This window comes from Pelecanus crispus, chromosome 3 (assembly GCF_030463565.1).
Source record: "Pelecanus crispus isolate bPelCri1 chromosome 3, bPelCri1.pri, whole genome shotgun sequence".
Classification (NCBI taxonomy): domain Eukaryota; kingdom Metazoa; phylum Chordata; class Aves; order Pelecaniformes; family Pelecanidae; genus Pelecanus; species Pelecanus crispus.
Genome location: NC_134645.1, coordinates 128,328,493 through 128,340,921, shown reverse-complemented (window position 1 = coordinate 128,340,921; position 12,429 = coordinate 128,328,493). Strand labels below are relative to the sequence as shown.

Sequence of the window (12,429 nt, the reverse complement as noted above, 5' to 3'; positions counted from 1 at the left end):
TACATAGTGAACTTTCATTTTGGCTGGGGAGGCTGACAGGTATAGCATTGATTGGAGCTATCGTGTAAATAATTCATGGAAAGAGTTTTTTGTCAGAAAAAGGCAATCCAGCCACTTAAGGTCTTTTAGGAATAGTTGCAAGACAAAAAGATTCCCTGATATGCTCAAATCTAAACAAGGATAACAATATCTTAAGTGAATTTAATACATATGACTTGGAAATGTCTAATATTTGATTTCCCCTTATTTAAAGTGTTGTTGGTTTTGGAAAGAGAGAGACAAGAAATCAAAGCTGCAGTCTTTTTGTTTAGTTTCTGCTTTATAGCTGTTCCCCCCCATAAAAAATCCCACCTTTCTAGTACAATTAGGTGTTTGGAGCCCTTATTACTAATCACCGCACTAAGACTTGCAAGGCAGAGTTTTCCTGTTTCATAGATGCTTATACAGTGTAAAGTCCAATGGAGGTAGGGACCCTGGTCGTTGTCCTAGAACAAGTAGCTGAGGATGCAGATCAGGAAAGCTGTACGCATAGACATGCAGTACTGCAAGGCAGAAGGGATCAAGATGCTACCTTGTTACCTTGGTGTAACAAAAAATGTCCTCAGCTTCGCATAATTCTCTCTCTCTTGAATTAAGTAATTGATTGAATAACACATGGTTAACAGAATGGCACCTGGAGGTGGAGGAACGCATTGTTTCTTTTTTCTTTTCGCAATTTATTCTGATGGTTCATCACCTTCACCATTGAAAAGTTGTATCCTGCAATAGCTTATGTTTCCTAGCTTCAATTTCCAGTCCTTTCAGGAATTGTACCTTATTGACCATTATCCTGAACTCCTTGGCCACCATCACCTGGAAATCACTGCTGTATTCCTGAAGAGGTTCTCGCACTCTGCAAACAGGGTCTTCATCCCTTGCTCCTAGGTTGCTCAGATCAGCTCCTCCTTCTTCCTTCCTACCAGTTTGCCATTTTTTCCACCTTTTACAAAATTTCATCAGAATAAATTTCAGTTTTAATTCCAGATCACTGGTGGAAACACTGAATATCATTCATTTCAGTGGTAGTTTGTGGTACTGCCGCACATCCCCACCTCTGAGAATTATTTCCCATATATAATTACTGCCTGAGCTCTGTCTGTTAGCTGGCACTTAATCCAGTTAATCATGTGCTTTATTGATATTGAATAGTTTGTATTTAATTTTAAAAAATCAGGATATTTTAGATTACTATGTCATATAAATCTCAAGGCAATATTTCATGTCTGACACTACTCCTATCCAGAAAACTTTTAGCCTCCTCCATTAATTCAAGCTTATTTGAAAAGGCCTATTTTCACTGTTGAAAATGGCATGTTTGAAAATGAAGAGGGCATCAATACATATCAAGAAATAACATGAAGCTTTGGTATAGGGGACAATGACCTAATCATCTTGTTTATGTGTATAAAGAAGAAAACTGAACCTAGTGATATATGTAATTTGTACTTTAAAACAGCAAACTACCTAATGTTAAAGCAATCTTAGGAAGGAAAACTGTTATACACAGAAACATGTGACTACTGAAAATTTACCGACAACTTTCCAGTGGATTTCCAAGAGGTACAATCCTGAAATAGAAAGCTATGAGTGTACAAGTTGAAAAAAAGCAACACTTCTTAGCAGGAAAAGTGAATATAAGCATGAAGAAATAGGGAAATTGTAGAAAATAAATTAAGACAGGGGAAAATTATTATAAACCCTGCTAAGGGTTAAACCTCAAGGACAAACCTGAAAAATAAGGAGTTGTAACAGCACATTTTCTGGGATCATTTGTGGTAAGGGCCTATAATATATGCTGATGAACAGACTGCAAAAGCCAGTGTTGTCCACTAACACATGAGAGATGTGGTCTAGAACTAATCCTGAATTTGGAACGAGTCTAAAAGGTTGGGGTCTGAGCTGGTTTCATGCTATTTTCAGGGGGGAAGGGAGAGGCTTGCAAGAATTTTACAAATGTTTTTAGCATCCAAATGAAGCAGACTGCCAATCTTGCGCTGACATGATAGCACACCCTGTCAACTCAGAAGCCATCTGCTGTAACACTACAAGTGATTCTGCCTCTGTGGTTGATAACTGTTTGGTTTATTAAGTTGTAAACTTTTTTTGTTTCCACATGAAAAATGTATAGTATATATTTTGCTTTTTCTGCATTTTTTCAATGGCATTTTTTAAACTACATTGCAGGTTACAGGCTCTGCCTTGAGTAGGATTTAAATATTGGAAATAAAAAGTTCTACATTATATTACAGCCTGATTCATAAAAAGTTGATGTAATTTATAGACGTGTAGTATTAAAATTATTATCAGTCTTAGCAATACATAGCTTATTAACCAGTTGTATTCTATATATTTTGCTATTAAGCATTTATTGAAATATTTGAAAACCATTGGAGGATGCTCTAGGAGCTGTTAGTGTATCAAACCAGCTGTTTTGCTTGATGTAGATTTATTTGTGGAAACAGCTTATGGTTATTCAGTTTTAACAACTTATTTCTGTCAAACTAAAATTTGTGGCCAGTTAAAATTATTTCCCCAACAATAAATGCTTTTTTATTAATGTCTTTAACACACAGTAAAGGCGTAGAAGGGTAAGGAAGATGAAGGTAGGGTCTTACAATTATTGTAAAGCACAAACAAGTCTTGCTTTCACAGGTATGGAAGGAACTGGAGCAGTGGGACATGCCACAGGACAACTGGAGGAGCTGAACCTGCAGCCTTGTGAAGTCAAGTCAGTGACAAAGAGAAGCACTGTCCAACAAAAGACAGGTAACAGAGATACCTTTTCTTCAGCTAGGAACAGTGACAGTCACCAACCAGCATGTGAAGGAACATCTCCTGGTGACTCTCTGGAACTTCAGCAGCCAACAGTCCCAAGGTGTTCCAGCCAGAAGGATGTCCCTCAGCCTTCAGCTGGCTACAACAAGGGAAGAGAGAAGTCCAAAAGGATGCCCAGACCTCAGAATGATGTTGGAGACCATGTCGAAGTGGTAGCAGCAAAGGTGTAACAGAAGTGATGTGAGGTGGTGGACCACCGACAAAGCAAGCTTTGCCTGGCTTGCAGTCAGTGCAAAGCTGAGTCTTTTGTCTCTGTGGTTAGAGAAAAACATACACATACTAGCATGGGGAACCAGGCTTCCCCACTGCACATGTATGAATGAATCTGTTACCTGGATATGCAGCCAACTGAGAGACTCTGGCCATGTCTATGATGTTGAACTTTCTTAGTTTCCAAAGCAGGGTGGGTGCATCCAGACTGCCTGTTGAGAGTAGTTCTTCTGACACCTCTAAAACTCTCTCCACGGGTTGTTTGGAGGAGTGCTAGCTGGCTAGCTAGGTTGGCTTAGAGATTACATTCAAAAGCATACAAGGATTAGCCTAAAAATTCAACAGTGCAGATGACTGGATTTCTGACACTTGACTATGCTAACACTGATGTAGTCTTAGTGGCTAGAGCAAAGTCAATTGGTATGTATGTATATATACAAATATATAGGAATTTTCCCATTTCTTCCAATCACGCCTTTAGTTTCATTCAAAGAACCTCAGTATGTGCATAAATCTTTTCCTTTTTCTGACGAAAATCAAACATGTATTCAACTTCCATTTCTTTGTGACTTGAGTAAGTGCTTCCATTCCTCCACAGTTAAGTCTGTGGTTGGTTTGTTTGGGGTTTTTTTAATTAAAGTATTTTGCTGAGTTAAGTCTTCACCATGTCATTCTTTTCTAACACCCTTAAATCACTGGCTTGTTATAAAATCTGCTTTTTATGAATGATAATAATAATGCTGATGTTCTTCGGTTGCTCAGAGAATTCCTCTGTGCTTTGCTTTACTGAGCTGGAAGATGAGGGACTTTATTATGGCCTCTCTGTACCATAAAGTTCTTGGTTGCAAGGTAGCCTGATGGCACAAGATAAAATTTATATTCCTCTGCAGAAAAAATACTTAAGCAGGAAGGTGAGGTTTCTGTCCAGATCAGCAGTGGAAGAGAAGATAAGAAATCTTGATTTGGAAAAAAAACCCCAAACCCAAAACCCAAACCAGCAACAAAACAGTTCAGGCTAAAGGAGCTGAGGGGCAGGTGCTGGTCAGTGAGCTACACAGTTCTAGGCTCAAAAATAGATTCACCAGCCCTGGCTCCTGCACTATATGCTGTTCATAAGCATCATTTTCTGGTGAAATCTGATTGATTCCATGGTGAGCCAGGCTTCATCTGACTGCACAGGAGCTTTTGTGGCTTATGACGTTTGAGGACGAGGGCTTTATATTAAGTGCAATAGATCAGCCTTTCTGACCTCCTCCATGTTATGGAAAAGCAATTTCTTACAGAATTTTCTGCAGAGGCCAAAATATTATTTTATGTGAGTCAAAGTGGTAGATCCCTAAGCCTCATGATTCCAGGTCCGAATAAGAAGATACCTTGCAGAGACATCGAGGTTTGGTGAAATGATTTGAAGACGCCTTCCTTTCCTCCACAGCTGATACCCAGTTTTAGATGCTTTCACGTGGCAGAAGATGCTTTCCTCTCTGCAAACACACAATTCCTCCATCCCCTGAACTCCACTCCCCTTCAGTAGTTCTACTCCTAGTAAGTGACTGTATCATATCCAAGCAGTGTGAAAGCAAATAATAGACAATTACAAATGTCAAAATGTATGCAAATAATATGCAAATAATATTGAATATAAATGTTTTGCAAAAATTATACAATGGAGCCTTCTTTTTGGGAAAAAAAAAATCAGACATACTGGAAACAGTTAAGTGTTTTAATTAATCTTTTAATTCATAATCCTTGCATTTATCCATACTTTGTTTACAGAATAAATAATGTCTTGCATGTCTAGACCTCTAATGGAATAAGCAGGGCTAAAACCCCTTTAACTGCAGCATTCTTGATCTTGATTTCCCACACTGCTATGCATTAACTGAGTGAATGGTGGAGCATGGGAAAGGAGCAGGAAGAAAGTGAAATAAAGCATGGTGCAAAATCAGTGCAAACATGAAATGAATCTCGAATAAATAAGAAATTTAGGGGATCTTGTGTTGTGTATCAAAAAAAAGAACCAGTGTGGTGATCAGAGAGAAAGAAGATGTGACTGAGATTCAGTGGCTGAAGAACATGGTTAAAAATTAGGTAGCAACTTTTCTAAGAAACCTGGTTCTAGACTGATTGCAACAGCACTTGGATAAAATGGCATTCTACTGCTCTGTGGCTGATGCAGAGCCAGAATTATTTTGAAAACTTTTCCATCTATACAGGCAAAGGAAAAAACAGCCTCTCATTCTTTTTACAATGTACGGTTAGATGAACAGAGACACCCAAGCTGGTGCAGGATTTCCTGGGCAAGGCAAAGAAAGAGAATACACATCTCATGTCCCAAGTCAAAAGCTTCATTCTACAATAGTTCAAATATCAGCTTGGCCCGTGGGGCATCTGCATGTCATTACTATCTTGCCATCAGTACTTTTGGTGATCCTGCTCAAGACTCTTTGTATTGTTGAGTTCTCCTTAATCCTTATGCTATGATTAGGACAACAGCGGTTTCCACCCTTGCATGGATGTTTTATGGGTAAATTTTTGTGTTGAAATACTCCTTGATAAGAAGACATTATACATTCCAAAATTCAGGCTGAGGGCAGGGCAGGGTACGTATGGAGTGGAAGGAGCCAGAGGAAGAACCCACAGTGTGACATGTGGGTTACCCATGAGGGATGGGGTGCCTTGATAAACTTGAGGTTGTTAAAGACTTCAAAGGATTCAGCTGAAAAGAGTTCACTGTTTTATACTGTCATAATTCAGCTTCTGAGAGGACACGTGAAGGTCCAGGAGCAGGATTTCAGCTCAGCTTTTCAAAGAGGCCTGTAGGCATGTCATGGCAAAGACTCATGCTCTAGTGCAGCCCACATTCAGGCCAGCTCTGTGAGGCACACTAAGCCCTTTCAGCAAATCTACTCAGGCTTAGCAAAGTGCTAACCTCATAGAATCATAGAATCATAGGATCGTTTAGGTTGGAAAAGACCTTTAAGACCATCCAGTCCAACCATTAACCTAACATTACCAAGTCCACACTAAACCAATCAAGGGTAGACTAGACTAAACCATGTCCCAGAGTGCCACATCTACCTGTTTTTTGAACACTTCCAGGGATGGGGACTCCACCACCTCTCTGGGCAGCCTGTTCCAATGCTTGACCACCCTTTCCGTAAAGAAATTTTTCCTAATTTCCAACCTAAACCTCCCCTGGCTCAGCTTGAGGCCATTTCCTCTCATCCTATCACTAGCTACTTGGGAGAAGAGACCAACACCCACCTCACTACAGCCTCCTTTCAGGTAGTTGTAGAGAGCGATCAGGTCTCCCCTCAGCCTCCTCTTCTCCAGGCTAAACAACCCCAGTTCCCTCAGCCGCTCCCCATCAGCCCTGTGCTCCAGACCCTTCCCCAGCCTTGTTGCCCTTCTCTGGACACACTCCAGCACCTCAATGTCTTTCTTGTATTGCTCCTCACACTGAACACCAAGGAAGCCTTCAAAGTGCAGGCAAAACGAATGCAAAAGTCTCTATATCTGCCTGTGCAAAACCATCCTCCGAGATCCAAAGTCTTTCTTGACACTCATGTTAAATGTCAGTGAAATTTGACAACTTTGGCTCCACCACAGCCAATGGCAAAAAATTCATTGTTTGCTGGATTTGGCATTTCTACCTGCTAACTTTTTTCTGTAGCCCCATCTCCAATAGCACTTGAGTTCCTTTATTGATATAAAAAAGAGTCTAGCTGAGAACATGCCTTATTTTCAACCAAGCTCTCCAGGCTTGTTTGAATTCCTAGACAATGTATAGTCAAAATTATTCTTCTTCCTTTTTTTCCCCTCATTTTGTGGAAGTTGTATTTTTTCCTCTTATGCCTGAAGTAGAGGAGTGCATTACAGACAAATTTGCCTAAGGCTTTGGGCCAGAGTTGATGAGACTTCACGAAGATACAGGAACAGGCACATGGATAGAAAAAAAGAAAGCCTGTGAAAAATTAAAATGACAAGCCTGGTTAGGGAGCAGAGATAACTGGTGATGTAGTAAAATTAATTACAGTCTGGGTTGAAGGAATTGTGTGCCTAAGACAAAATTAAAAAAAAAAAAAAAAGAAAACCCAAATAACAGCAATGAGATTATAAACCCTTTCATCATCTCTATATGGTATAACTCCAAATCCCTATTTATTATGACATTTATTATGGCATTTATTTCTATAGGATGAGAGGTATAACTGGCAAATAAAGGAGGCAAATGTCCAGTCAGAAGGCTTTTCTCTGAGCTTCTGATTCTGCAACGAATAGCCTTATTAAGAGTGAAATTACACACACACACAAAAAAAAGATCTTCAATGGACTAGGGTCTATGAGAGAAAACCTTCACTGGATCAGGAAAGCTGCATGATGCAACACTCCAAGGGTGATTATGGGTACTTGGTGTTTATGAAGATTCACAGGGGTTTTAGATTTTTTTTTTTTTTGCAATCATTATGCATATGCCAGGACTTGAAATGTGTACCTGCAATTGGTACCTACTACTCAGATTTATGCCTACTAAAATGTGCAAAATGTTGGGTGATGATTTGTTGATCAATGTTATAAAGTTGATTGCAAAAGCAAAAGCCAGATACACCATAGGATCATTCCAAGATTTCAGAACACATCAGCAAAGGGTGTTTACAGGGGGATTTCTCTGATATATAAAAGCAGTGTGCTTTTGAGGGGTGGGGACAGGAGGTAGGTGCTACCTGAGATACAAGATTTTACATATTATGTGACATGACAAGACAGCCAGGGTGTGAAGTTGCAGGAGGGGACAGAGAAGTTCCTAGGAGCATGAGGTCAACCTAGGAAGCACCTTTGGTAGATATCATAGCTGCTTTTCACTGTCTCAATCCTGTGTGTGTGTGTGTGCAGGTCTGGAGATGTCAAGAAGCTACTGCCAATCTGTTACTGTCTCAGCAAAGTATTTCAAAATTTAAAATTTTCAAAGAAAAGGAAACTAGAGTAATCATGCCATTAGTGCGTTTTCCAAAAAGAAAAATAGAAAGACATAGAGAATGTTTTTTTTGAAACTGGAAGTTGAAATGTCTTTGGAAGGAAGGTTTTTTGGGGAGATATTTACCCTACGCTTTTGCTTTCTTTCTTTTTTTTTCCTCCTCATCCCCTTTTCTTTCACATTCTGACCAGCAATGAGGAGAAAAGGAGTAGGGAAGAAGGAAAGAAAAAAAAAAACAAAACACACAACACTTCGAAATTAGTTAAAAACAAAATATTATAAATTGCTCAGCTTGTCCTTAGCTTTATGCTCAAGGTGAACATTTTGGCAAAAAATGCCCAACAAAACTAGAAGACAGTGTGAAAGAAAAAGATGACTCTATCTGAGCTTCTGTTCCTCTCTCTTGGTCTCCAACTCAGTGAATCATTTTCTCTTAATATACTCCAAGCATGCTGTCAGCTTTGCCTCAGATGTTTCAATTCAATGCTTTTTCCTCACATTACAAGCTAAATGAAAAATAGTCCCTGTTACTGACGATCCTGGCTCAATTTGCAGTTATGAACAAAGGCCATGGCAGAAGATTGCACATAAGCTGGGTAAACCTCTGAACAGCTTCCATACTGTATTAGACCAGACCCTCATACTGAGGACTGCTGGTGTTGGATACTTGGGGAATAATATAAGAAAAAGGCAAATATTAAATGAGCCTTCCCTGAACTCAACCTTAAGCAAGAAGAGACTTCTGGAATGGTGGTTGCTCCTAGTGACCATTGGATGGACCTATTGTCCCTGAACATTTTCTGAAAGTATAGCGTGAATGTCATGTTACACTGTATTATCTGTATCCCATGTGAAAAGATAAGTTATTTCTGCTTTTAATTTTCTGCCTGATATTTTCCAGGTTTTGTTGCCTGATAAGTAGGGAGTAATGCTTATTCACCTTTCTTTTCTAGATGTCTCACACATTCTTCATCACACTTAGCTCTTTTCCAAGTTCTGTTGGAATCCTGTGGGATGCAGGGATCTGACTTAAAATTCAGCTGACAAGATAAGGGTTAGTACCCCACAGGAGCAGAAGAGAAGGAGAATATATACTCAGTCTTCCTGCAAAAGGCCTCCCTCCCTCTGGACTTGTGCATTTAAGCCTTATGCACATAGGTGCTCAAGTTAAGAGCATAGTCACCCTGGGATCGCTCTGTGCTCCGCAGTGGGAGGTAGCTCCAGTGTTTCCAGAGAGGGATTCAGTGTTTTTCTGAGAAAAATAATTTCTGTGAGGCACTGAGTGAAGAGTGAGACTAGGCTGACTAGGACCCTGATCTTGGGTCCTTGATTAGAAACTTAAATTCAGGGGGGAAAAAATCAGGGATAAAAGGGTTTAATGCTAAAACCAGTCACTTTAATCTGGGATAAGTAGAGAAAGAAGAAGGACAGAAATAGGTGACATGGCCAGAACAATGGCATGGAAAAGGATCTCTGCAGCAGCACTGCGGAAGATGGACTCAGGCCAGATCAGATTGCATCTGTCGGAGATCGGAGCTATAGGCAAGCTGAGCGTGGAGCATGCGCTGAAATGCTCTGCCGCTTTGGGTGTAGGTCATCTCATTCATTTCCCAGTAGGTCATTTGTCCATCCCCAGGGATGGGTTAGGTGTGCTTGGATTAATTTGTTCTTTCCTTCCCAATACAACTCTCTATTCCGAAGTACATTAAAGATGAAGTTGGTGCCCAAGACACACCAAGTCTCGCAGCCGTCACAGGGAATGATGCTAAAAATATCCCACCCTTGCTCTCCCTCCCCCCCTCGGCTGTCTCTCCATGTCTAGGTGCTGACAAAAGTTATTTGTCGTATTCCCTTCATTCGGTGAGTGACAGGAGACTGGTGTCAAGTGAGAAAATGAAATGTAAATTTTATTAAACACCTTCTCATCTCTGTGTATCAATCCAGATTCCAGCCTAACACAGCAAATCAAATCCTGTCTTCACCAGGCCTGAGGGCACACAGAGAATCATTTCTCCTTAATACCATTCCCTCCTAGTAAAATATTTTTCTGTTTAGTAAATGAAAATTTAAAATGCAAACCCTATTTTAATCCCAGAGAAAAGATGTGCATTGCAGGGAGAAGGATGCTACATTTCATTCTGTTATGCCTCATGCTTTCTTCTTGTTTTCAGACACAGCAACGATGATTAGCTGAAGCATAAATTGCAATTCCTTTTTAAGACTTGCCCATCGGGACTTTTTATCTGGGCTTAGTATCTTACTAGTCCAAAGATGATTCAGTATCCACTTGTCTAATCTAAAATTGTATGGTAAATTATATGATGTACTGAAGTCTGAAACACTATTCCCAAGTGAATGGCATCAGAAGTTCTTTGCTGTGGGTCCTAATACCTCTATTTCTCTGAGAATGAGTCTTGGTCCACTGTGAGAGGTAAAATTGTCAGAAAAGGAAGCTTTTAATTTAAGGTTTCTTGTTGCTGAGCAAAATCATGGTTGATTTGTCTTCCTTGATATCCACAGATAGAGCACAAAATAGTTTTTTTCTTTTGGTAACAGTGTGAAGACATTTATACCTGTTTATATCCAGACTGTGTAGAAATTAAAATTAGGACGGGTACAACACATGTATAAGATAAACCCTGAACACAAAACAAATTTTCCTTTACTCCCAAGAGGTGGCACTGGAGAATATTTTTATCAAAGTCACTGATTAACCAACTCTCCATCTGAGTGTGTGACGCTGGAAGCACTGGACCATTGCTCTCTGAGACACTCAGTGGAGGAGCAAAACCAAGATCGCCTACCTTTCATCTATACTCATTACCCCTGATTACTAAAAGTTAGGTGTCTAGTCTAATCTAACTCTCCCCTGCATGTGGTTAATATAGACATGTGTGCACTCAGGAAGGTGCTTCACTTCACTTTTCATACACAGCTTTTGCAGGATGGGCCAAATCACCCTGTGGAAATGCCTGTCTCTCTGCAGGGGTTACCTGAATGGCTTAGATGAGATGGCCGACTACTACACTTGTCAAGCAGGCACTTCAGCGTAATCTGGCTGTCCTGGTTTCAGCTGGGATAGAGTTAATTTTCTTCCTAGTAGCAGGCATAGTGCTGTGTTTTGGATTTAGTAGCAGAAGAATGTTGATAACACACTGATGGTTTAGTTGTTGCTAAGTACTGCTTATGCTAGTCAAGGACTTTTCAGCTTCCCATGCTCTGCCAGGTGCACAAGAAACTGGGAGGGGGCACAGCCAGAATAGTTGATCCAACCTGGCCAAAGGGCTATTCCATACCATATGATGTCATGCTCAGTATAGAAACTGGGGGGGGTTGGCTGGGGAGCAGCGATCGCTGCTCGGGAACTGGCTGGGTATCGGTCGGCGGGTGGTGAGCAATTGCATTGTGCATCACTTGCTCTGTATATTATTATTACTATTATTATTATATTGTTATTATTATTATTTTACTTTATTTTATTTCAATTATTAAACTGTTCTGATCTCAACCCAGGAGTGTTTCTCACTCTTCCTCCTCCGATTCTCTCCCCCATCCCATCGGGGCAGGGGGAGTGAGCGAGCGGCTGCGTGGTGCTGAGCTGCTGGCTGGGGCTAAACCACGACACTGGCTATGCATTTGCTCCTTCCAGGGGTCTTTCACTGATCCATTCCCAGCTCGTCATGAGTTATTTGCTGATGGAAAAAGTACAGTGGAGTGCACAAATACTGCAAAAGTAGAGGTCTTGTGGCGATTTTTTTCCCTCTGAAAATAGTTTCCTGCTCTGTAAATGTCCCTCTTAGAAGTAACTCATCCAGTACCAGCTTACCTTGGAGGGGGGGGTCCTGGGATTGCCTGGTTCCCCCACCTGAGGCAGCCCCTAAGAGGTTACAGGGATTCAGGGCTTCAGCCATCTCATGATCCTGGGAGTTAACCACAAGGTAAGTCAAGGTTCCCATCTTGAAGGTCCTGCAAAAATTGCCTACAGCACTTAATTTCAAGGAGACCGAGGGGCTATGCAGTCCCCCAAAACAGTGGAAAAATTTGTAACAATTCTAAAGAAAATGTTTTTGTAATTTAAAAAAAAAAAAATTGACATCTCTGGTATTCTATTTTAAATTCAGGTTTTCCCTTCAAAGAGAAACAGTAGACTTGTGCCAGCCCTAATCACTGCTTTTCCTAACCCCTTTTGGAGAAAAAGCTATGCCATTATCCATGAAACAGGGGTAGATGACATGAGGCAGGGAAGAGTTAAGCAACTCATTAAAGCTTGCATTAGGAACAAGTGGAAAAGAAATCAGCAAAAGCACCCATTTCCCTTGGCTATCTGTCCTCAGACGAATTCACTACACCATTTTTGTTATCTAAGCCTG

The 12,429-nt window shown here is 40.5% G+C and overlaps 1 protein-coding gene across 1 annotated transcript in view; it reads left to right on the top strand.

The window, feature by feature from the left end:
• The window catches only part of PKHD1 (PKHD1 ciliary IPT domain containing fibrocystin/polyductin), a 275,411-nt gene extending 272,367 nt beyond the window's left edge, over positions 1 to 3,044 (top strand). Inside the window, exon 65 of the mRNA XM_075707750.1 lies at positions 2,692 to 3,044. Within this exon, the coding sequence (XP_075563865.1) occupies positions 2,692 to 3,044 (353 nt within the window). The remainder of the gene's footprint in view (positions 1 to 2,691) is intronic.
• The last annotated feature ends 9,385 nt before the right edge of the window (positions 3,045 to 12,429 follow it).